The 27,009-nt window shown below is 37.9% G+C and overlaps 1 protein-coding gene across 2 annotated transcripts in view; it reads right to left on the bottom strand.

Moving 5' to 3' along the window:
- The window catches only part of HYDIN (HYDIN axonemal central pair apparatus protein), a 395,035-nt gene that overhangs the window by 280,891 nt on the left and 87,135 nt on the right, over positions 1 to 27,009 (bottom strand). For both annotated transcript variants that reach the window (XM_066348740.1, XM_066348741.1), the window contains exons 6-7: positions 21,116 to 21,315; positions 11,833 to 11,957 (exon numbers count right to left, since the gene is read on the bottom strand). In XM_066348740.1, coding sequence (XP_066204837.1) covers positions 11,833 to 11,957; positions 21,116 to 21,315 — 325 coding nt within the window. The remainder of the gene's footprint in view (positions 1 to 11,832; positions 11,958 to 21,115; positions 21,316 to 27,009) is intronic.

Below are 27,009 nucleotides of genomic sequence, written 5' to 3'. Positions count from 1 at the left end.
TAAAATTAAAAAAAGAAAAAAAATTATAAAACTATTAATCTTATGGCCCACTTCTAGGAATTTATCCTATAGATGAGTCAGAACAAGACCAAGGGTATCCATTACAGCATTGCTCTTAATAACAATAAAGTGCAAACAGCCAAAGTGCAGCTGTCAAAAGAAGGCCAGTTAAGTAATCTGAGCTACACTTTAAAGTGGAACACTATGCTGGCATGAAAAAGTACACAGTGATATGGAAAGATATCCAGGATATATTATTAAGTAGAAAAAACAGTTTAGAATGATTTATATAGTACATATGTTACTTTGTATAAGTGGGAATATAAGTATGCATTCATGTTTACATCTATTTGCCAAAAAATACTGGAAGGATATACAAGAAACCAATAAAATAAGAGCAAGATGGGTGAATGAGGTAGGATGGAAGTAACACCTTTCAACATAGACTTTTAAATATTGCTTTAATTTTTGAATATATTAATATATTACTTATTCAATACTTTAATGTAAAAAAGGGATTATAGGGACTCAGGAAAACTAACACTTCTAGCTAGTACTAGTAATGAGAGAAATATAAAATATCATTTAATAATCACTAGATTAACAAAAATTAAACAGACAATGTTGTTAGCAGTATATTGGCAAGGTTGTGGAAAAACAAGACTTTTCTCAGACTGTTGATAGAAATATAAATTGGCACAACCACTTGATTAACCAATTTAGTATCTGATAGAACTCAAGGTTAATTTGCCCTATAATTTAGCAATTGTACTTTTAGACATTTATTCTCAGGGACAATTTCACATAGCTACGTGAGAAGACATATACAACTCACTGCCACATTGTAAGAGCAAAACACTAGGAACATGGAATACTCAATAGGTGAATAGACAAATTATAGTATATCACATGCTGGAGTATATGTTTCATTAGTTAAAATGAAACAGTTATATGTATCTATATGTTTAAATCTTTAAAACATAATGTAGAATGAAAAGTCATGTTAGGAAATGGTACATGCAATATGATACCATTTATGTAAAGTTCAAAACTACACAAAACAATAGTATATATTGTTTGTGGATAACTAAATATGTTGGAGTAGCATGAAAATGTATCCAATACAGCTCCTCTGAGGACTAAGACATGGAATTAGATCAGGAAAAAGTAACGAGGTGAATTCAAATCTCTAGTCATTTAAGTTATCCATAAACCATCTGAAAACTGTATGTAGCAAAATGTTGAGATGTGTTCAATATAATGGCTGTTGATTGTATGATGTCTGTGCTTTTGTGGTTTATACATGGGTGGGCAAAAGTAGGTTACAGTTGTTTGTATGGAAAAATATATAATACAAGAATAAATAATAATAAAAGAATAAATTTGTGTGTACTCACAACTGTAAACCTATTTTTGCCCACCCTGTATTTCATTGTTCAAAAAAAAGTTAATCAAGGAAAAGATCCAAGGGTTTTCTAGGGAGTCAGAGTGACTAATGTCATCAATTTGAGTTGCTCACTGAAAAACTGTTCTTTCCCAGAAATATATACTGCTCACAAAAATTAGGGGATATTTCAAAATGAATATGAAGTGATAAAATACCCCCTAATTTTTGTGAGCAGTGTAGCAAGAGCCTTTCTATTCTTTCCAAGAACCATCTAATCAGTTTTTTCATCACTATCTTCCGAAAATAATCAGGTCCACAAAGTAAAGGAAACAATAACTCTTGTCTTATCCCCAGAGCTGTTGCAGTCTTTGCTTTTTATACCCACTTTCATGAAGACAACATTAAAAAGGATCCCCAATTTAGAAGAATAATAGTATGGAGGGGTTATGCCCACAAGAATGGATAAGGTTGCTATGCGTAAGCATTTCTGTGTCCTTGGAGTGCCCGTTCCACAATGGTTTCTTTTGGGTTTCTGGGGTTGAATGTTGCAGTCTTATAGATGAGATTAGCCACTGTCATTTATTACGTCCTAGTAAAGATATATTTTGCAGAAGGTCTCATTACCTCTTGCCAGTTTTGCTGCTATCAATCTAGCAAAAACAAATATGAACAAAACTAATTTTACCAAAAAATGTGAAGCCAGTTCTATACACAATACATTTCATACTGTGGTTTCAGTACTTTCAGACAGCAGAGGACAGTAAAAATATGAGTGGAGCCCTAGATTCTCGAGGGAACTAACAAGGTGATGGATCGTGTTCCTCATCTCTTGGTCACAGCAGGGTCAAATTCACCAAGTGAATTGCTGAATCAGCCTTCTTTGGAAGTACTCTTTTCTTTGAAGGGTTCAAGAAACACATTATGGGAGTTGACTAAGCTCACCCAGCACATCAGTGGCAATGCCAAAATCGGTATTTCTAAACTGAATGGAAGGCAGTGTAAGATTATAGAAAGGGCACTGGTCTCAGATGGTGCCAAAGACCTAGGTTCAAGTTTCAGCTTTACTTAGATATAGTCATTGAATGTCTCTGAGCCTCAGTTTACTGATCTCCACAATAAAGGGAGTTAAAGAGATGTCCTCTAATGTCCCTTTAAGCACTAACACCTAGTGACTGAGAGTCTTTACTTTCTGTGTCATTCACGGAACTCTCATTGCACTTCACGACACAGTCCCTGCCCACCTGTTATGTCCAGACTTCCACTGTGACCTATCATAAGCTACAGAATAAGAACCAAAGGGGGAAAAAATTGGTCAAAGAATATTTCAACTGCCTCTAAACCATATTAAAACATTTGCTTCTTTTACAATAACTATGTTTTATTAGGTTTTCTTTTTTTTAATTTTTTTTAAATTTTATTTATTCATTTTAGAGAGGAGAGAGAAAGGGAGAGAGAGAGAGACAGAGAGGGAGAGAGAGAGAGGAGAGAGAGACACAGAGAGAAGGTGGGGAGGAGCTGGAAGCATCAACTCCCATATGTACCTTGACCAGGCAAGCCCAGGGTTTCGAACCGGCAACCTCAGTATTTCCACTGACGCTTTATCCACTGCGCCACCACAGGTCAGGCTTATTAGGTTTTCTAATTGCAACAGCACACATTTATAATATAATAATCACATCACTTAAAATAAAGTTCATGCAGGTAAGTCTGCATAAGTATATTCAGATACGTACTATTTAGCAGTTTCAACTACAAGCTATGTCACTCTCAGTTACTTACTATATTATATTTTGGCATTCCTTTATTGGCTTTTATAAGGAAAAAAATTCTTTATGGTTCATTACCGTAAAATATATAAGTGACCATAAAGCTGCCCTGTGAAGTGCCAATATTATTATTGCTTATATATTTAATAATGACACATCATCACACTTTTTGGGAAACAGCCTACTTGCCAACTCGTGGAGTGAAACATCTCTTCAGTAAGAGACACAGTGCTTTTTAAAATGCTGAATAAGTGCATTAGCTCTGCATCCTGGTTCTGCCAGTGGTTAATGTCCCTCTCAAATAAGGGCAACCTCGCCAGGCACTGATGAGAAAACACTGCTGTGCTCCTGCTTCTCCTGCTCACTCACGTAACCAGAAGCTCAGGAAGGTTTCTTTTTAAAGCCTGTTGTGAATACTAGTATCTCCTTGAACCTTTAGGGTCGATGTTTCTCAAAAGCCGGTTGAAAAATGCAAAATTTAAGCAATTAATCATTTGCTTCTCTCTCAATGGTCAAATAATATTTCTGCTTCTCAGTTTTGTTGAAATGATAGAACTGGTTCCTTCATTATCTGTTTTGTTTTGTTGTTACCAGTGTAGTTTTAAGTAACTGTATTCTTAACCTTTTCTGAAGGATCTCGTTTTCAAAGGTATAAAATCACTTCAGTTCTTTCTCAGCTTTAGACTATAATAAACAGGTAACTAAATCATTTCTAGGGTGAAATCAATTGCCTAAACAAACTTGATTCCACTACAGAAGGGCATACACCTCAAGAAAAGAGGGAGAGTTCTGGTTCAGGAAAACATTAATAAATATAATATGAGATACTGGTGAAAATTATACTCAATCGCTTTCATTGCTAGAACACTGGTTCAAACTCTGGCTGTTGAAAAGCAAAATCTCTTGGCTGCATTTCATCAAGAATATATCCAGTGGAGGACCAACCACTAAAGGGCATAAACCAGTGTTTTAAAAGTGTGACTGAGTACCTCCCGCCGAGGAGTATCAGTGCTCCTCCTTCTGGAACACTGTTTGAGGAAGCATGAAGAAAAGCCCATGCTAAACTTCCCTTCTCAAATCATTCATACTTCAGACAGCTGCAGAAAGTTCAATCAGATGCATATTTAGGGAGAAGAGAAGCCAGTGATCACGACCACTTGGAAAAGCGGCATGATTGAGTGTGTGGAGGCAGTCATTATGTTTTCCACTAATGAAAGGTTGCTTATAGGTTCTGGTCATTAATAACCCATAATAAAGATGAAAGCATATTCTTATCAGCAGTTTATTTCATGTGAGGAAAATTGCTACAAGATAGTTTGTTTACTTCTGTCTGCAATCTTTAGAAAACAACTTTATTCACAAACCAAAGTTGACGCCAGAACCTCAGGGTATGGATATCAACTTCTCTGTGGATAATTAACTTTTCATATACAAATATTTATTTCCTTTAGCACAGGACTATAAAAGGTAAGTATGGTGTCAATTCAAATACATGAAATCCAGATTGAGGGCCACTGGGAAAATGCAGCTACATTTCAAAGTCAAAGAATCAAGGAGTGAGAAAATACAGATGTAGTGAAATGAGAGATGAGGGAGATGACCCACAATGGTGGAAAGAGTACTGCACAGGAGAGTCTGGTTCTCACTGTTCTTCTGACAAGTGATGTGACCTTGGGCAAGCCAATTAATTTCTTAGGGCTTCAGAAAGGATCCTCCAATTGTAAAATTTAAGAACTGGATTAGATTATCACTGAAGTCTTGTCTCAAGTGTTGATTCTATTGCTTGATGAGCACTTTTAAGACTTGTTGGTCTCAAAACTCAAATGAAATTTTTTGACATCATACCTCTAACATATGTAGACTTGTTTCTTTATCAATTATACACATGAAGTAGAGTACTCATATGTCGGATGTATTAAAAATAAAACCCAAAATACTAAAAGGATGAGATAAATGGTATTTGAAAATAATTTATTTACTATATTTACCAACAATTAATTATATTAGTGAGAGCAAAAGGATTGTGCTTCGTTCTTTTTTAAACCCCTGGTTCGAAACCTTGTGATATAGGAATCCAAAAGTAATTCTAAAGCCACATTTTTTTCCAAGATTTAATTATAGAGGCTAAGGCAAACAAAACAAACACAAATAAAACATGGCATAAACAAAATGATGTTTCACAAGGATATAAAGATCCAGATGGAACAAATGTAAGAAACTGAGCTAACACATATTGTTTTTCACTTTCATCTACTATCAACACTAATAACACAAAGGCTTTTGTTGAAATTCAGCTAATAATTTCCCCATAACGGTAACAATCACTTCACAAACAGAAGATTCCAACCAAATGTATCAATAATTACATTCAACATAAAAGGGTGGAATAGTATCATTAAAAGACAAAGATTCTCAGACTGGATTAAAAAACAACAACAACCTGGTGATGCTTCCAAATGTCACACTTTAGTTATGAGGACACAGAAAAGTTGAAAGAAAAGGATGACCAGAATATTCTATCCACACACTAGTGAAAAGGAAGCTACTGTGTATCAGATCGAATAGAATTCCATATCAGAAACCTAACAATTAAGAGACATTTCATAATGATAGGATGATTAACTCAGCAGGAAGTTATAATAATTCTAAGTGGGTGTACACCAAATATCATAGGCTCCAAATATATAAAATGGAAATCAATAGCACCAAAAAAGGGAAATACCAAATCTACCATTATAGTCTGGATTTTAATAACATCTTCCAATAACTAATAAAACAAGGAGAGAAAAAATTAGGAGAGATATAACAACATGATAAACAAACTTGACCTAATTGATATTTATGGACCTTATATTCTTTTCAAGAGCACAGGGCTCATTAACCAAAGTGGAACATGTTATGAGCCATTATATAAGTCTCAACTAATTTCAAGAAGAGAAATTATACAGAATTTGTTTTCTGTCACTGGTAGAACCCAACTAGACATTAATTAAAGGAGAAAAAAAAAGAAAGCTAGAATATTCCCAAATGTTTGTATGTCAAGCAAAACACTGCTTAATAGCCAAATGGGTCATAAAGAAGTAAAAGTTTAAATTCTAAAATATTTTTAGTAAGTAGTAATGAAAATTAAATATATAAAAATATGGGCTGATAGTTTGGTTTAGAGAAAAATTTATTGACTTAAATGCATATATTAGAAAAGAAGAAAGTTTGAAAATAAATGCACTAAGTACTTCTCCTAAGAAACCTAAAGAAAGTGGAAGGAATGAAATAATAAAGACCATAAATAAAAATTGAAAAGAAGTGAAAAAAAATTTAAAAGTTGGTTCTCTGAATAAACTAACAATAAACAAGTGATAAAGCCCTAACAATACAGGTTAAGAAGTAAAACATGGAAAAAAATACAAATTACCAATATCAATGATGAAAGAGGAGATATCATCATAGATTCTGCAGATATTACAAAGATTGTGGTTATTATGAACAATATTATGCCAACAAATTAAAATTTTTAGAACAAATAGAAAAATTGCTTGAAAAAAACAAAAATCACACAAGAAAAAATAGAAAATCTTAGATCTATGTCTATTGAGAAACTGAATAATTGAAAAAAAGCTTTAGGCCCAGATGGCTTAAATGATAAATTTTTCGATTATTTATTCACATTTTTTAGTGAGAGGAGGGGAGACAGACTCCTGCATGTGCCCCCATGGAGATCTACCTGGCAAGCCCACTAGGGGATGATACTCTGCCCATATGGGGCTCTGGCTCTCACTTGCTCCATTGCAACTGGAGCCATTTTTTTAAGCACCTGAGGCGGAGGCCATGAAGCCATCCTCAGCGCCTGGGGCCAATTCTCACAATCGAGCCTTGACTGCAGGAGGGGAGGAGAAGAGAGGAGAGGGAGAGAGAGAGAGAAAAGTGGGGGTGGAGTAGGGGGAGAAGCTGATGGGTGCTTTTCCCGTGTGCCTTGGCCAGGAATCGAACCCAGGACATCCACATGCAGGGCCAACACTCTACCACTGAGCCAACAGGCCAGGGCTAAATTTTTTAATCATTTAAGAAAGAAATAACAAGAATTTTAAAAAAGAAAAGAAGTAAAAAAACTTTTCTAGAGACTAAAAGAAGAGAAGAATTACCAACTTGTTTTATGAGACCAATTTGTTTTTTAAGACCAAAGACAAGGACATTACATGAAAAGAAAATTATACGCCAATCTTTCTTATGAATTTGGATGCCAGACTCTCAAACAAATTATTAGTAAATCTAATCCAGTGATTTATTAAAACAATAACATTTAAAATGTAAGTTTACCCCAGAGATTTAGCATTTGAAAATCTATCACTGCATTAGTAGAACAAAGGTGAAAAAAAAATATAATAATCTCAATGTATACTAATTGATGGAATTCAACACCCACTGAAGATTAGAAAAAAAAAAAAAGCTAGAAATAGAAGAAAATTTTTTTAATTTGAAAGAGTGTCCACTAAAGACATTTACTAAATGATGAAACTCTAAGCACTTCCCCTCTGGAGTGAGAACAAGAGAAGGATGTTGACTTTCATCATTTCCACTGAACATTATACTGAAGGCCTAACCTGTGCAAGACACAATAAGAAATAAAAGTTGTAAGCATTATAAAAGAAACTATCATTTGCAGATGACCTGATTATATGCAAAATCTAAAACTGTCAATAGATAAGCCATGAGCTAGTAAGTTAATTTATCAAAGTATGTAGGTAAAAGATCAACATATATAATTCAACTGTATTTTGCTATACTTACAGAGTTTTAGAAATTAGAATTAGAAAAAATAACACACTAACTATAAAAAAAATGATAAAGTATACTTTATAAAAATTAAATTCTTTTGCTAATGAAAAGACACTGTTAAGAAAATTAGAAACAGCCTGACCAGGCGGTGGTGCAGTGGATAGAGCATCGGACTGGGACATGGAGGACCCAGGTTTGAGACCTGAGGTCACCAGCTTGAGTGTGGGTTCATCTGGTTTGAGCAAAAGCTCACCAGCTTGAGCCCAAGGTTGCTGGTTTGAGCAAGGGGTTGCTCGGTCTGCTGCAGCCCCCCGGTCAAGGCACATATGGCAAAGCAATCAATGAACAACTAAAGTGCCACAAAGAAAAATTGATGCTTCTCATTTCTCTCCCTTCTTTTCTGTTTGTCCCTATCTATCCCTCTGCCTGACTCTCTCTCTGTCTCTGTCAAAAAAAAAAAATTAGAAACATTATCCACTAACTATGAGAAAATACTCAAATTATTTCTGAAAGACTAGTGTTGGTAATACATTTAAAAAAAAACTATAAGTCAGTGACAAAAGGACAATCCAAAAAAGAATAGGCAAAAAACCTGAACACACACTTAAGAATAGAAGACATAAAAATGGTCAAAAATACATGAAAAGATAATCAACATTATTAGTCATTAGGGAAATAGCAATTTCAAACAAAATAAGTACCACTTCACATCCACTAGGATGATTAAAATAAAAAATCTGACAATGACGAAGAGTTGATGAGGATGTGGAGTAACTGGAACCCATATACATTGCTGGTGGGGATTATAAAAGGCCTCGATCATTTTAGAAAACTGGAAATTTCTTATAAAGTTAAGCATATAACCACTCTATGATCCAGCAACTCTACCCCTAAATATTTACCTGAGAAATAAACACATACATGCACACACACACACACATAACTTGTACAAAAGCAGTTAAAGCTTGATTCATAATAGCCCCAAACTTCAAACAATCCAAAGTTAAATTAAGAGGAGAATGGATAAACTATATATGACATACAATGAAATACTGCTCAGGAGTAAAAAGGAAATTACTGATACACATAACAACATGAAAATAATCTAAAAAACATCATGTTGAATGAAAGACACCAGACACTTCAAAGTATTTACTGTATCACTACATTTATCTGAATTCCAAGAAAAGGCAAAGCTAATAGAGGGTGATAAAAATCTAAGGTGGAGATGGGGGATGGAGGAATTGACTCCAAGTGGCATGAGGGACCTTTCTGAAGTGACAGATGTTCTATATTCCTAAATGGGGTGGTAGTTACACAGGTATTTACACTTACCATACTCATCAAACTGTGTAATTAAAATCTGTGCATCTCATTGTATCTATATTATATTTACCACAATAAAAATATAATTAAAAAATTACACAAACATCAAAAAACAATAAATGTATGATTGAATCTAACCATAATATTAAAAACTTCTACCCAGAAAACTACTGCTGAAATTAAAGAACACCCAAATAAATGGTGGGACAAACCATGTTTATAATATGATATAGAGAGAGGATTATAAAATAGTGGGAAAGGATGAACTACTCTATAAATAATGCTGAATAATGTGACTACTCTATGAATAATACTGAGTAAAAGACAAATCAGAGTCCGTTTTAAGTAGCAAATTAAACTAAAGTTTGAAATAACTAAAATACTCAGTAAGATATTTTTTAAACTACTTTAAAAATAAGAACATCCAAGTGAAGTGAGGAATAGCAGGAACTAATGCAGCGCCGAGGCTGTCTTTTGCCCACTGACTTTTGTTAACCCTTGAACTTCTGCTTTGACTATTGTTCTGTTTTCCTAGCACAGGAGATAACATTCAGGGCCTGCCTCAAGTGAAATTGCTAAATTCAAAATTTATAAAACACAAAGGGCATAGATACGGTGTTCAGGACACACTACCCCAAAACATGGCACCTTGGCAGGTGCAGGAAGGATACTTTTGACTTTCTTCTGAAGCAGTTCTTTGACATTCATTTGAAAGGTGCCCTCCTATACTTTGGTGCCAAGGGCATCCTCATCTGCAAAGACAGAGGGCCACTGAGAGGAATCTGAACAATAAGGCTTACTGTCTCCCTGAGTTTACAGGCCGCTCACGCCCTTTTTCGTCCTATCACATTTTCCCACAATTGACCACTCTTCATCAAACCTAACATAAAAACACGCGGGTTTAACCACTTCTATAGGTCTTCATTTCCTTATGAAGGCTCTCCTGTCATGTAAGAATTACATTAAATATATTTGTATGTTTTTCTCTTGATAATCTGTCTTTTGCCACAGGGGCCCAGCTAAAAGCCTAAAAGGATAAAGGAGAAAGATAAATACACTTTTCTACAGATACCATGGTTGACAATCATTAGAAACTGTAAACAACAAATGAAATAAAATGAATGAATAAATAAACAGACAATATATTTGAATCATCAAATACAGAATATAAATATGTTTAATATATGTTTTAAAATAAAAAAACTTGAAAAATAAGAGTTGAGATCACTCTGATTTAACAAGAACCAGATAAAATTTCAGAAATGAAAATAATTATAATTTAAGAGTTATAAATTCAGCAAATGAGACTTTACTAGAGAGTAAATTATTGAATGGATAAGTATCCAGAGAAGACTACAGAGACAAAGAAATGAAAAACATAAAATAGGGGTTAAAAGAAATAAATAATAAAGTAATAATAGGTTAAATAATAAAATAGAGTAATAATTGAAATTTCAGAATAAGATAACAGAATGGAGATGGGCCAATAACACATATGGAGGAAAAAAGGAAACATCATCCCTACCTCACACATATACACACAAAAATAAATCAAAGATCAATCATTAATCTAAACATAGAAGCAAAACTAATATCCTTCTAAAAGTAAATGTAGGAGAATATGTTCATGATCTTGGAAAAGGCAAAGATTTCTTATCAAGAAGGCAAAAAGCATTGATCTAAAAAAAAATGATAGTGTGGATTTCATTGAATGCTCATTAAAAAATACCATTAAGGAAATAGAAAGACAAGTTACAGACTGAAAGAAAATATTAACAATAAATATGTCTGACAAATGACTAGTATTCAGAAAATCAAGTTATAAATTACTCTTACAAATTAATAATAAAAAGATATATGAATGACTAATAAGCACATGAAAAGGGGCTCAACATCATTCACCGTGAATGGGTAAGAAAAAAGTGTGAAGGAAGTAAGGAAAATTATAAAATAAAGAGTAGGAATGGTAAAACGTTAATTTGAAACTTACTTTGGAGTTTTTCATACTGTACATGCAGTCTATAGACTATCAATTAAATACTTGCAAAAACAATGTATATTTTCTATCATCATGCACGGTGTGGCCTTCGATAAAATGCTGTAGCAATAGTCACAGTGTTATATTTAAGTAAGACGTTAAGTAAGATATTTGCACATTCTAAGAATTAAAGTAACTGGATCGTACATAGGCTATTGAGCACACACAGGACCATTCTGAAGTGGATTTACATTTTCAAAATGTTAGACAAATGCATCAATAAGTCAAATGGAAAAAAACGGGGTATTAAATTATCTTCAAATTCATTTACATATAAATAACATCAGTCTACTTAAAGTGACATCTGGGTATGGTTCCTTCCTAAGCCCCATACTTTTCAGGCATTGGAGAAACCAGTCGGGTGGACTTGATCTCTGCCTCAACATCATTTCCGTTGGAGGCATTCATTCTTTGGTCTTTACCTTGTGGATCTTAGCTTACTCTAATGCAGCCAAAATAACCACTTCCTACTTTTTGCTTCATCATATTTTCCATCCAACCTTTCTTAACATGTAGAACTTTTAATAAAGAATAATGCATACCTGTGTCGTAATACACAATGAGCCTTTGACTGTGACTGCCCACAGTCTGTGGCTCAAAGTCCACTTCCAGTTGCATGGACTCTCCCACGTTAAGAGTTCCAACAGAAGGCTCCACAGAGAATGGCCTGCAACACACGGGACACACGTCAGAACACGTTCCTGCCTAGTGTGCGGGAGGAAGAGATGCAGGTGTCCTAGTCTGTGTGACTCAGTCTTGACATCGTAATTCCGTGATTCTGAAGTAAAGCAGCCTTTCCCCTCTACTGTGAAAAAAACCTAAGTTTCAGTGTTAAAGTAACAGCAATAAATCAGCAAGTTTAAGAGAAACTGAAATCATGCAGTAATATTCTTGTTTGTGTCCTTGCCATTCAGCCATTCTTTTAACATTCAGTGAGTGATTCCAGTAAGGGACAGAATTACAACATGTATGCAAATAATGAAATCTGCAAAAGAACAGTCCCTTCTAAGGGATAAAAATCAAGCTTTGTGAGAGTTCAGAGAAGAAAGGGCTTCATAATGGAAAAATACATCAGAGTCCCAAAAGGAAAGTGATCACACAAAAAAACACAAGGATAATCTGAGGGCAGTTTAGCAAAGGGTTTACTTACAGGGGGGGGGGGGTGGAGGGATATCGGGAATGACTCAGTCACCCAAGGTTATTAATAGTAGAGCTGTTACCACCTCTAGGCCCAAAGAGTCAAGGAAAAAGAGTGGTTCTAAAACCCCTAAGAGATCTATGAGAGCACTACCTTATGAGGAGCAAGGCAAGAGAGACAGCCAACCTATGCGGCTTCACAGGGAAGACACTATGGGGGAAAGGGTCCTGATGTCACAGCCTCCTGTCTGATTGCCTGCGGGGCCTCCCAGTGCCAGAACCCAACTGGAAGCCAAGGATGGGAACCTGTTGACCTGTCCTGTACAGGTCAGCCTCCTGGGTGAGGGCAAGCTGGAGATGGTTGGAAAGCATTTGAGAAAGCAATGGGGGACAAGTTCTGCATCTTCATCATAGAATTTGGGTGTACAGACTCTGTGGGAAGGGTTTGGAAATAGTTTCATTTAAGCACCCTGGAAAGAGAAGCTGGATCTGACCATGAAGGACTTTAAATAATTTACAGAGTTCTCCCTTCAAAATAGGAAACCCAGCTCACTTAATTATTTTCATGCTCCATTTCACTTCTTTAAATTGCTGGTTTTTCAAAGCGATGCACTGTACAATGTGTCTGGCAGGCTACGCTATTTCTGTTTACTTACTTATATCACAACCATTCCTAAAATCTTCCCTCAGATAATGAACTTAATTTCAGAAAACCTCAGCTTGCTTCTCTGAGGGCACCACGTTTATGGCACAGGTAGCCCGTGGTGTGCAGGTTTTTACTGCAGGACCCTGGTGCTTCCTCCCACAGGCAGTTATGCATTTTCTCTGGCGTTCTCCATTTGAATCTCCCTCTCCTGTCTTTATTCTTCCATTTCAGTATCCGGCCTTTACCCATAGCGACAGCACCAATCTTCCAATAAACCTAGGCACTGCGGTAGACACTACAGCACAGTGGTTGCTAGCCTGGAGTCATCGAGATAAGTTCACAACCCAGCTCTGCCATGACCTGGGGAAGCCACTGAACCTCACTTTTTTCATCTGTAAAATGAGGGTAGTAGTAACAACACCTACTCACATGACTAAAGTGCTTAGCCTGGCACATAGTAAATGCTAAACAGTGTTTATTATTATTTGCATTATTGTTGTTGTTATTTCCCTCACTGGCAGCCCCATAAGCCTGAGGATGATCTTGAGTATTGAGATGAGTTCAAATTTTTATAAGTCTCTCCTCGATCCTTTACACTGTCCTAGAGATTTTATAAAAAACAAAACAAAACAAAACAAAAAAACCCCAAAAAACAAAAACATAAACAAAAAAACACATAAAAGTCATAACACATTCATCTCTTGCTCAAATACCTTCAGGTGTCCTCATCATCTATGGCATAAAGTTCAAAGTCCTCTAGGCACTCAAGGTCCCATATAATCTGCTCCCAACCAGTTTCTGCATTCTCATTAAACACATACATATCTGTCCAAATAGCCCACATACCATTCACATTCCACGTCAGGCTCGGGTGGGACGGGACGGGAGGACTTGAGTCTTTTCACCCATAACTTCCCCAAGTACTGCCATGTCCTCTCCCTTCCAACCCAACTGTGGCCCCCTACACAGATGCTCTATACTAGTGGTCCCAACCCCCGGGCCACGGACCAATACTGGTCCATGGGCCATTTGGTACTGGTCTGCAGAGAAAGAATAAATAACTTACATTATTTCCACTTTATTTATATTTAAGTCTGAACGATGTTTTATTTTTAAAAAATGACCAGATTCCCTCTGTTACATCCGTCTAAGACTCACACTTGACGCTTGTCTCGGTCACGTGATATATTTATCCGTCCCACCCTAAAGGCCGGTCCGTGAAAATATTTTCTGACATTAAACCGGTCCGTGGCCCAAAAAAGGTTGGGGACCACTGCTCTATACTCCTTCCAAAGTCACCTATCACAGCCCAGACTCAAAATCACCTCTTACATAGAATCTTCTCTAATTCTCCCTCTTGTTAATAATGTCTCCTTCCTCTCAGAGGCTATACCTTTCTTTTTCACTTCTTACTTCAGTTTACCTCGTACTGTAGTTTTTGTGCCTGCCCCCCTCACAGCTAGAGACTCTTGAGATGAAAGAAAAGGGAAAGCAGACCAAATTTCACGAGCACATACTCTATGCTGGGTACTACCCTGGGCCCTTGAGATATGTCAACTCCTCTAATATTCCTAAAATCTTTGAGGAAGTAGGTAGTATCATTTGCATTTTGGACATGAAAAAACAGATGCTCCAAAAGGGCAGGCAACTGTCCCAAAGTTACCCAACCAGGTAGTGTCAGAGGATGGATGGAAGCATGCCTTCAAGTTCCAGTTCTTTCTGTCTACCCCAAACCACCCCTGAAGGTGGAAACCACCTGGCTACATTCATCTTTGTGTCTCTCACCACCCCATGCATGATTACTTACTCACAGGAGCCTCTCAGAAGAGGCTGTCAAATTGAATTAAAATCAGCTTTTAGAGGAATATAAAAATTGCTTCTTGGCCTTTTGGCTAAGATCAAGTTGAGAGGGATACAAAAAATACCTGTAATCATAAATTAATGTTTATAACATCTTGGTGGAGCAGAAGAGGAGCAGACTTTCAGTATCTCAAGAATTTCCGCTATATGGGAGATGAAGTTGAGTCTCACAGTCTCAAAAGTTCCTTCCTTGCTTACGGCCTCAGTAAGAATCTAAAATGGTGAGAACTGGGCCCAGTTTCCTGGTTTGGGAACAACGATATTTTCTTCTATCTTTGCCTCCCTAGCTTCTAATATTTTTTTTCCCTATACTGAAATGAAATTGCTTTCATTTTCTTTTCAAATATTTCTTGGTAGCAAAAGTACAGTTTTGAAATGAATTGGGTAGTATTACAGTGCAGAACCTAAGCTAGTTTTCTATCGGAAAAAAATAGTGACCCTTCTTTAGGGACTCCAGAAATCCAATTTCCATACAGAGGTAACAGATCATTTTCTGTTGTGCTAATGGTTGGGTTTATATTACACTAAATTTCTTCAACAGGTAGAAAATCACCTGGGATAGCCATTCCTACTTAGAGCTGCCTAAGCTCTCTCAATAAATCAGACATTAATTGGGTAGAGTATATTAAGTTCTGGTGCTTAAACATTGTCTATTATTTAATTTTGTGCTTCCTTTTACTAAAAGCGGACAGGCTAGGCAGAATAGAAAATATCAAGTATCAGAAATGCCTTTACAAAGAAGTACAAGTATTGTTCCTCAAGGGTACCTCTGGACCTCTCTACCGAAGGGTTTGGTTTGGATAGCACAACTTCATTAACACCAGATACTGGATTAAGAAGGGAACTGGGGTTTGTGAAAAATCATCAGCCATGAGAAAGATTTTAAAGGACTTTGAAAGATTTTTGTTCAATCCTCTACAAACTGCCCTTAAGAACTAAAATGATTCCATCCAAATGATTCAACATTTTAGCAGAAGACTAAATATTGGCTCTATTATATTAAATATTAAATATAATATCAGTATTTTTTCCTTCAGATTCCTGACTTGAGGTTTTATATTTTTTTAAAAATTGTTTCTTAATTCTATTTTAGCTTCCAAATTTAATCCTACTTTAATAGTCAAAGTTATTCTGGTACCTACTAGAGTGTAAGGTCATATTTGTAATAAAGCTGAAGAGTAATTGTTTGTGTTCTCTGTATATTTTATAGCCTATTACGGCTACTTTTATTACTGCAAAAAAACATTATGCTTATTTTATAGTACTTGGAGCATGTTTTTTATTTTAAATTATTGTAGAGGTTTATAACTGTAGCATTGCCTTTGTGATATATGTATATTATAATCTGCATGGGTTTATGGGAATCACATGAGTCCCTTTACAATGCAATCAGCTTAGAGAAATTACAGTTGTAATTTATAAAGGGACATTTGGGTTGAGGTCTAATTAACTTTGATTTTACAATTTAAAAATACAGGGTGGGGAAAAAGCAAGTTTACCGTTGTTCATGTGGAAAATAATACAACAATGAATAAAAAGTAATACAAGAATAAACTCTGTTTCATATACTAACAACTATAAACCTACTTTTGCCCTGCCCTGTATTATTGGTTAGGCCTCCTGTAAACATTTATTGAGCACTAATTTATTCTAGACACAGGTGCTGGGGACATACTAATGAAGAGTTAGATATGGCCCGTGCATTTGAAAAGCTCATAATCTAATGGTGACAACAGACATATAAATAAAGTTTTATTTTTTATATTAACCATTTATAAACTTAAACATTAATTCAATCATTATTTCATGAAAAGACTATGATCTGTTTTTTAAACTATTTCCTGTGAGATATTATTTCTAATTGTATACTGACTAAAAATAGCAAGACTAGGAGCAGACGCTGGGTTCTTGACTGACTCCAAATTCTCAAACTATACTCCCTGTTCTCTACCCTGTCTATTGACAGTGGTATTAACTGAAATAGTGGTCCCTAACCCTGTCCAAGCAACATAATCACCTGTGTATTTTTTAGAATGGATACTTATCAGGGGATCTACCAGAGATTCTAATTCAACACGATGTGACCACAAATTCAACTGCATCCTTTTTCTTTGTAGCTAACAGGCTTCTCAGTTGAAAACAACAGAAATTAACTCTGGCTAACAAACAGAAAAGGGATTTATTGGAACCATCTGAAGTAGCTTGCAGACTTGACAGCATGGTTGAAAAGCATGCATTTTGTGAAGAAAAAATATGTAACTACTATTTCATGCAAAGTCTAAGCAGCAAAAAAAAATGTTTGCAAACAGGAATTGAATTGCGAGACATGGTTACACAAAGATGGGAATGATGAGAAGCCTGATTTAAGACAGTGAGAGAGCTCAGGGATTAGTAACAACGGTAAGCCATTTGCCCCCCAGGGCTGGAGACAAAAGACCCAGATCCTGGGGACCTGGGCAAAGTTGGAATTCTGGCAGACTTGTCTGATAGGATCTAGAACCACAGAGAAAATGCATTTGCTTGCAGGGACTCTGTTGAGGTCAGAGAGGGAGGAGGAGAAATACCCTGGTTTCCTCCTACCCTTTGATCTCCAGAGCCTCCAACTGGTCAGACCCAGCAGGTATCCAGCTGACTCAGGAGGCTGGCAGGAAGGGGGGGGGGGCTAATACTGCCCCCAGGCAATACTGAGCACTGTAGGGAAAGGGCGATGGATCTAGGGGCAGAGAAGCCCACTACTGGACAATGTTTGCTTTCATCTAGGCTTTGCCATTGACTTGCTGGGAGAACTTAGATAAGTTCATTTTCCTTCTCAGACCTTACTTCCTTCATCTGTAAAATGGGAATGTTAGACTGTAGTTTCTAATGTCTTTATGATTCCTGGCATGTCCTTAAGTTGGCTCACCATTTTACCTAAGCAGTGTTTCTATGTTGGGAGATGATTCACATTCATAGTTATGGATAGAGAGGTTTAAGATCTTTTCCTGCAACCTCACACTATTAAATCAGTGAAGTGATTTTGTCTTACTTTACAGAAATATAATGTGTAAAGAAATCATCAGTTAGGTGTAGTTTTGAAGATTCAGCCAAACAGTCCAGGATGCTAAGCTGCCTGCATTTGTTTGCCCACATTAGGCGGGGTCTCTTTTTCATTGAAAAAAATACCAATGTAACAGGAAGTTTTTAACAGGTGGTTGTGGGAGGCCTTTTTTCAAATAAGAAAAGACTGGTTCTTTCTAAGTCACTATGAGTGAGTTGAAAAACCTGCTTCCTTCTCCTTCAACCAAAATACATGAGTCTCACCATGAGATGACAAATAAAGCTGTATAAGCACTTAGGGACAGTGTCAGGAGACACTGATTTTCAAAAGAACTTTGCCTTTGATGGTTGATTTATGTATAGTAGTTCAGCATCTTGCTTCAACCTAGGATGCAGAAAGCTAGAAAGAGTGTCTCTCCTACTCTAACAGTGAAAAACTCTAGATAAACAGTAAAATCACAAGTTTTCTTGAACCCATTAGAGAGCTGAGGTTGCAGGGCAACCAAGTGCCCTGAGATCTAAAAATGGACACTCTCTGCCCTCCAAGGAAGATGGAAAATGGAAGGTTGTTTTGCCTGTGATAAACAGGAGCTCCCTACAAGCAGAAGAAACAGTGAGAGAGGATGGAGGAGAAGAAATATTTGGAGATAATAGGTGACATTTTAAAAAATAATAAAAGGTCCAGGAAGCTCAGAGAACCTCATGCAAGATTGAAACTAAAACTAAACAAAAGCAAAATAAATTCCTTTAAAAAAAATCCCACACCTAGAGACACATTATATTCAAAGTGCTAAGAAACAAATATAGGGGCAGGCAAAGAGTAGGTTTACAGTTGTAAGTATATGGAACAGAGTTTATTCTTATATTATTATTTATTAATTATTATTGTATTTATTTGTATTATACCTATAAACTTAACTTTTAACCACCCACATAAGGAGAAAATCTTGAAGGCAGCCTAAGAAAAAGACATACAGAGAAACAAAGATAAGAATTATAGCAACTTCTCATGAGAAAAATGTAAGCAACAACAGAGTGACATCTTTAAAATACTGAAATAAAAAGTATATATATTACCGTCAACTCAGAATTCTACACTGTAAGAAAATACCTTTCAAAAATGAAAGCAAAATACTTTTTATGAAACAGGCAAAAAAAAAAAAAATGAGAGAACTTCTATAGACCTGTGCTACAAAGAAATATTAAAAATTGTTTTTCAGCCAGGAGAAACCCAATACCAGACAGAAATTTGAATCCACATCAAATGGTTCAGAGGTGCTGATGCTCTGGGGACACGTGGAGGAATAAACATAAATTCTCTCCCAAGGGATGTGCCTTCAACCTGCACTACGGCAGCCCTGCTACCTGCAATATAGCAGACCAAGTCACTTGAAAACTCTTCTACCAGAAATACCTAGAAAGACTGGATTTTAAAAAAAACTTACATAAATGTGTGGCTGAGCATGCAAATAATTGAGGCAAATCCACAGCATTCAAAATTGAAGAAGAAGCTAAGAACCAGGGCCATAAGCCACTGAGCCAATGCTGGGTCTGCCCTGGGTTCCCAATAACATTGAAGCCTGGATTTTAACAGCCTGCCTTGAGATGGTCAAGTCAGGGAACTTATAATACAATCCCCATATGAAACTGGGAAACTTGAAGGGCTGCCAAACCATTCTCCATTAGCACAAGGAAAAATGTCTGTCTTGGGTTTTGAGAGAAAGAAATAAAGTTTCTCTAGGGATTCATAACTTTGGACGTGTGTCTATGTTGACCAAATTATTACCAGAAGAATAGTGTATGTAGTCTAACCTTTGTGAACCAGGCAGAAGTAAATGTTCATCCTTTCTGGAGAGATGTGTTCTTAAACCAGCAAAGGATTCCACAGATAAAGCCCTTCTGAAAATGAGCTCACAATCCAGATCAATATATCACTTTTTCTCAAGTCACAGAAAAGAACTTGACCCTGTTGTCTATCCTATCCTAAGCTGGTCATTCTTGTTATGGATCTGCTGATCAGACACCATTTTCAAGTCCCGTAACTATTATTCTTTCCCATCTTATAAAAGCGTTCCTTAAGGGCAAAGATTGTCTCATTGTCCTTTATACTATCCCGTGGTATCTACTACCCTGTAGTTCTCAAATAATCAGATGAAAATCTAACTCCTTCATTTACCAGCTATGTATGTACTCTTGAGCAAATTACACAACCTCTCTATTGCTCTGTTTTCTTATTTTCAAAGTCTGCAAGAGCAGCTTGAGTTCTCACATCTCACCACTCTGAACTCTCTTGCCTTCCTCTTTTATTTTAAAGACCCTTGTGATTGTACTGGGCCCATCCAGGATAACTTCTCCATTTTAAGGTCAGCTGATTAGCAACCTTGATAACATCTGCAATGCTAATTCCCCTTTGTCATACATTATACACTGACAGGTGCTGGAGATTAGAACATGGACATATTGGAGGAGCCATTATTCTGCCCACCACATTGGCAGTAGCTCATTTGAAGAAACAAGAATGAACACTTATTATATAGTACTTGCCATGTATCAGCAGTTTACATTTATTAATTAATTTATTTCTCACAACAATCCTATTAAGTGGCTACTATATTTTTTCCCCACTTTTCAGATGAGAAAACTGAGCACCATGAGCCAAGGATATAAGCGGCCCCCAGAAGCTGGAAAAGGCAAAGAAATGGATTTCCCCCTCAAGCCTTCAGATGAGAACACAGCCCTGCTGACACTGATCATAGCCCAGTGAGACTTCTGACCTACTGAAATGTCAGAGAACAAATCTGTATTGTTTAAGCCACTAAGTTTATAATGTGTTATAATGGCAATTGAAAACTAATATAGCCAGTTATAAAATTCTTAGTCAAAACAAATATGTTTATTAATAGGTTCACATGGGCCTTCTCTCTGCTAAATAGAAACACTCATATCCAGCATTTCAGAAAACCCTCCATACCCAAACAGGTAACCTTGAAAATCAGTTTCCTCTTAGATGAAGGAGAAGTAAGATCTCCCAGCAATTTAAAGACTATAACAAGCATTTCCAATCCCAACTGATATTCTAGCAAATTACTTGTGCTGACTAGATGTAGCTATAATCAATCAAAAACAAGAGCCAAATGAATGCATACCTATGAGTTGTGATATGAAACAAAGCATCTTTGTTGCCAATATTTCGTACCAGCAGAATCTTCTGGGTGGCGTATTTGACAGGACAGGTGGAAAAATTCAGCTTGTCGGGAAAATCTAGGATGGCTCGTGCACCTCTGGCTTTGATGGGTACAATAAACTTTTCTCTTTCAGTAACACAGGTCAACATATGGGCATAATCCTACAGGAGAAAGTACAATTATTATTTGTGAAGACACCAACATGACCAAGATAACTGGGCAAGAAATATGGCTGTGTTCCAGGCATCTAGCAAAAAAAATAAAAATAATAATACATTCTATGAGACTTTCTCAAGGCAAGTATAGTTGTACTTTTAGTGATATATTCTTTTCTGACACACAGAGAGACAACAGTTCAAGTGTTAAAACCTACAAGCTGACAGAAAGCTTGGGTTGCATGCGCTTCCCAGATACTAGGGAGGTGGGACGGGCGATGGTTGAGGCACAGTTCTGTTTAGATGAGAGAAGGGTCACACCGGTTCCCTCACATGCTCCTTCTAACCATGCCTATTTATCCTTCAAGAACATGTATTAGCTTGATGGTTTCAATTAATGATCTCTCTCTGCCCATACTCTTTACAATATGACTTTCACTCCTCCATCATGAGTGGAGACTATTTCTCCACCGCTTGCTTTGACCAATGGAATGTGGTAGAAGTTATGCCAGTTCCAAGCTGAAGCCTCAAGAACCTTTGAGCATTTCTAGTCTTGCTCTTGGAACCCTCCACTGCCATGTGAGCAAGCCCCCTCTAGCCTCCTGCAGGATGACAGCCTGATGTCCCAGCCACGGCCACACTAGACCTGCCTTTGGCCCTAGACATGTGAGAGAGCCGGACCAGAATAAGCAAAGTTACCTGCCCAATGCATGAACCACTAGTCAAGCTAGTCAAGACCAGCTGAACCACTGTCTTGTAAGTAATAATAAACGTTTGTTATTTTAAGCCATTGAATTTTGGGGTGGTCTGTTACTCTACAATGATTGCTAATTGATATATAACCCAGTTTAAACCTTACCTCTTGTGCAAAACCATTACTGATCATTCCAAAAAAAAATGCTGAGGTCCTGGGCACGTATTGTCCCCAGCCTTGAGTCTAACTGCGACAGAAATGCTGAATTAAGTCACCCTTTATATAATCTCATTAGGTAGAAAAACAGAACTCTCTGCAGAAAAGAAGTTAAGAGTAAACCCTCAACAACAAGCAAAACTAAATGTGAATGGAAAGTGCTAACAGTCTCCTCAAGAATAGGCCCACTTCCGAAGGACTTGGTTATCTAAACCAGGTTTCATTTTCCTTCACTTTAGCTTTTCCCCTCTTTTTGGTGTGTGTTTTAGCTGCAAGCAATCTTCTTAAATGTAAAGTCCACTATGAACTTAAGTTTCCTTTTGGTAATCATATAGAAAATGATACTTGGTGAAGGTTTAAAAAAAAAACTTTGGGGTAGGCATAGAGTAAGAATGGGAAAGTCTAGCATATAGATTGACATATAAACCTGGCCACACACTCAATTTCATGAAGCCCACAGGACAAGTAAAATGCAATGATATCCCAGTTAGTTTACTCATTCAACCACGTTTATTAAGTGTTCAGGTGCCAGGCACTGAGCTAGGTCTTGGGATACAACTGAGTAGGACACACAGATGGGGATCACTTTGAGCTTATATAATAATGGAGGAGACAATGAACAGGTAAATAAAGCATATCTAATATATAATATAATATATATACAAATAAAGATTAAAATAAAACAGCCACACTCCCATGACAGAGCCCTTACACCTGCAATCTCTCTGCCTCCCTAACCCTAAAGCCATACCCAGCTGTCCAGCCAGCACCTTGTTGAACACAAACTTACCATGTCCCAAAGCAAAGCCCCTGATTAATTCCACTGCCTGCAATTGTATATGAAGATGGCCTGCCAAGGGGAAGGAGTGGGGGATGAAATCCAGCCCCCTCTGCTGGCTCCAACTGGCTCCTCCCTGAGAGGGAGCCTTTTTCTCATGCCCACAGAGGCTCCTCAGTGCCAGCTGAGGGCCTGCTCATGACCCTCCCTCCACCTAAATCTCTTCTCTCCCTGACTGCCCGTCTCAGTACGGGCATCTCCATCTTCCCATTGACCTGAGTTTAAAACCCTGGAATGAGGCATCCTTGATTGCTCTATTTCTCTGTTTCTCAGTAAATCCTGTAGGATCAACCTCCAACATATACCAGGCCACAGTCGTTCCTCCTCACCTCCACCCTGGCCCCTGGCCCTAGCCACTTTGATCTTTCCTTGGCTAACTGGACTTTCTATGTCAACACTCAACTCCTCTAAAGTCTATGTTCCACACAAGGGCCTGAGAAATTAGTTAAAATGGAAGTCAGCTCAGGTTGCTCGTCTGTTCAAAAGCTCCCACGCTGAGAGGGTTAGTGAGCACTGCAGCCCGGCCCCTGCCATTTCTCTGCCGTATCTCCTCCCGTCCCCCTCGCTCGCTCTGCTCCAGCCCAGCTACAGGCGTCCTTGCTGCTCCTTGAGCAGCTAGAGATGCCCCTCCTTCAGAGGCTTCGGACACAATGTTCTTTCTGTCTAGAATAGAACGTGCTTCCCTATAGCTGGTCACATAGGCCGCTCCCTCACCGCCTTCAGGACTTTGCACAATGGTCCACTTTCCGAGGCCTCCCCTGACTGCTCTATTTTAAACTTAACTCTCCCTCTCCTGTCCTATCACATCCTAGCCTTTCTTAGTTTTCCCAAAGCCATCTAACATATTACATATTTGACCTACATATTGACTGAGTCTATGGTACATCTTCCCCCACTATCTGCATGTCAACAGGGATTCTGCTCATCGTATTGATCTCATATCCCCAGTGCATAGAACAGGGCCTAGTGCTTAGTAAACAAACATTTAACAAATATTTGCTGAAGGCAGGAAAATGAGTAGTATAATGTTGAGTGAGGAAAAAAATAAAGCATGGTAAGGGGAAAGAGAGTGAGTGGAAGGCTTGTTATGTAAAGGTGGTCTGGAAAAGCCTCCACGAGGAGGTGACATGTCAGCAGAAGTAAAGCCATGTGGATGAATGGCAATCTGGGTGAAATGTGACTCAGGGCCTATGGCCCGAGGGGAACAAGGTAAGGAGAAGTTAGGGATATCACAGACAGGTTGTGGAAGGGGCCAGATTAGGCAGGATCTGGAAAGCCACTGTTAGGACATGAGGATGGCCAAGATCATTAACAATGCTGAAGGCTGATCATTATGTACCTGATTTATGTTTTAGAAAAATCACTAACTTCTGTGGAAAAAGGGAAGCCAGTAAGCCATTCAGATAGTCCAAACAAGAGACAACATTGAGCCTGACCAGGTGGTGGCGCAGTGGATAGAGCGTCGGACTGGGATGCAGAAGGACCCAGGTTCGAGACCCCGAGGTCGCCGGCTTGAGCGCAGGCTCATCTGGCTTGAGCAAAAAAAAAAAAAGCTCACCAGCTTGGACCCAAGGTCGCTGGCTCCAGCAAGGGGTTACTTGGTCTTCTGAAGGCCCGCAGTCAAGGCACATATGAGAAAGCAGTCAATGAACAACTAAGAAGTCGCAACGCGCAACGAAAAAAACTAATGATTGATGCTTCTCATCTCTCTCCATTCCTGTCTGTCTGTCCCTGTCTATCTCTGCCTCTGTAAAAAAAAAAAAAAAAAAAAAAAGAGACAACATTGATCTGGCCTAGAGTTTGGCAAGTAGTAAATACTCAATAAATGTTAGCTGCCATTATTAAAATGTTGCAATATAGGGCATATAGAAAAAAATTCAACTTGTGTTTATTACTGGTGTTATGATAACCCTCGTAATTATAATAATAATATAAGTTCAGAAAACAACAAGGGCTTTGGAAAAAATAAAACATGGTAAAGTGATAATGTGGAAAGGGACTGATTTGGGCTGGAACAACCAAGGAGGCCTCCCTGAGGAGGTGATCTTTGGATAAAGATCTGAAGACCAAAAAGGAACTAGTCAGGCAGGATCTAGGAATGGTATGTCCCTGACAAGGGGAGCTGCAAACATAAAGGCCCTGAGGTTATGGGCAGCATTCATAAAATTTATTAAAATTGGGTTGTTGCAATTATAACTCTTCAATTGATTCTGATTTCTAGATGGTAATTCCAGGCTGGAAAATTATGTTATTTAGACATACCGAAGTACGAAATACGCTAAGCATACTTGATCTTAGAAAACCCCACAGAATTCAACAGCGAAACAGTTTAGTCTGATTACATCAGAATCCTAAAGAGGTAAGTGATGGTTTCATTTTTTCTTAGGAGATCAAACCTAGCAAGCAAGGGATGTTGAGAATTAAGAACTTTGGAAAGCTCCGGTGCATGTGGAAACAATGTTAACTGAGGCCTTGAGAGAAAGAACGAAATACATTGCTGAATCCAGGATGAGAGTAACCATCCTATCCAAGGTAACAGTCCTATCATTCTATGTGCATATATTCTCTGTCTGATTCTATAAGAAACTGAACACAACTGAAAATAGTATAGGAAGCTAATTGAAATATTCACAGGGATGTTTTCAAACCTTTCCAAATTTCCAGATGAGGAAGATTTGAAGTTGGCGGGAATTGTACAGGAGCGGGCAAAAGTGGGTTTGAATTCAACCACTTCAGGGGGCAGTGGGACTAACCCGACCAGGTCACTGAAATTCAGGTTTGTTTACTGATTTTCAAAGGGTATAAGAACATGTAAATAATGAAGGCTGGCAATTTGAGCACCTATAAGATCGCACCTAAGTGCACTGTGCCACTGTGATATTCTTTTGAGGTAATAAAGCTATTGGAATAATCGTAACCTGCATGTCTTTTTCCATACGAACAGCTGGAAACCTACTTTTGCCCACTGCTGTGTATTTCTTTCATAATCAATTCACACACTCATAAAAGATTATGAAGAAATTCTTTAAACGATTCCTTAAAAATACATTCCAATCTCTGGAGTTCTATATTAAATATGACTATATTAAGACTGTGAAATATTGGCTCAGCAGTAGAGCGTCGGCCTAGCGTGCGGAGGACCCGGGTTCGATTCCTGGCCAGGGCACACAGGAGAAACGCCCATTTGCTTCTCCACCCCTCCACCGCACTTTCCTCTCTCTCTCTTCCCCTCCCGCAGCCAAGGCTCCATTGGAGCAAGGATGGCCCGGGCGCTGGGGATGGCTCTGTGGCCTCTGCCTCAGACGCTAGAGTGGCTCTGGTGGCAACATGGCGACACCCAGGATGGGCAGAGCATCGCCCCCTGGTGGGCAGAGCGTCGCCCCTGGTGGGCGTGCCGGGTGGATCCCGGTCGGGCGCATGCGGGAGTCTGTCTGACTGTCTCTCCCTGTTTCCAGCTTCAGAAAAATGAAAGAAAAAAAAAAAAAAAAAAAAAAAAAAGACTGTGAAATATACAATTATATTGTGCTCTACTGGCCTAAGATCAATGCCAACGCGATGACGGGGCAGGCTCTGCTGGCCAGCAAGCTAAGCGGTTACTTCAGTTGGTGCACTGCCTCCCACAGAACCTAGATGTGGAGCGATCAGGCCACCATTCAGAGTCAAAATATTCATTCTGAGTTCTGTCCCCTCTACTCTGAGAGACTTAGCCATAAATTACTTTATATCTTAAAATGTTATCCTGTGTAACAACGCTTTCCAGATGAAACTTCCAATCCATTTTTTTGCCTGTTAGCCTTCCTTCCAACATGCCTTTCCTCCTAACTTTATAAAACCAGCGGTAGAATAGGAAAATGGCAGACCTGGCTTTCCAAAATATGAAAAGAATAAATCTTGATTTTATATTAGCTCCGTGATCGAAAGCAAACATGGCAATAATTCTGTCCTTTAAATT

Source organism: Saccopteryx leptura, chromosome 9 (assembly GCF_036850995.1).
Source record: "Saccopteryx leptura isolate mSacLep1 chromosome 9, mSacLep1_pri_phased_curated, whole genome shotgun sequence".
Taxonomy (NCBI): Eukaryota; Metazoa; Chordata; class Mammalia; order Chiroptera; family Emballonuridae; genus Saccopteryx; species Saccopteryx leptura.
Note: the sequence above shows the minus strand (reverse complement) of the source record. Positions and strands in the feature narration are given on the sequence as shown.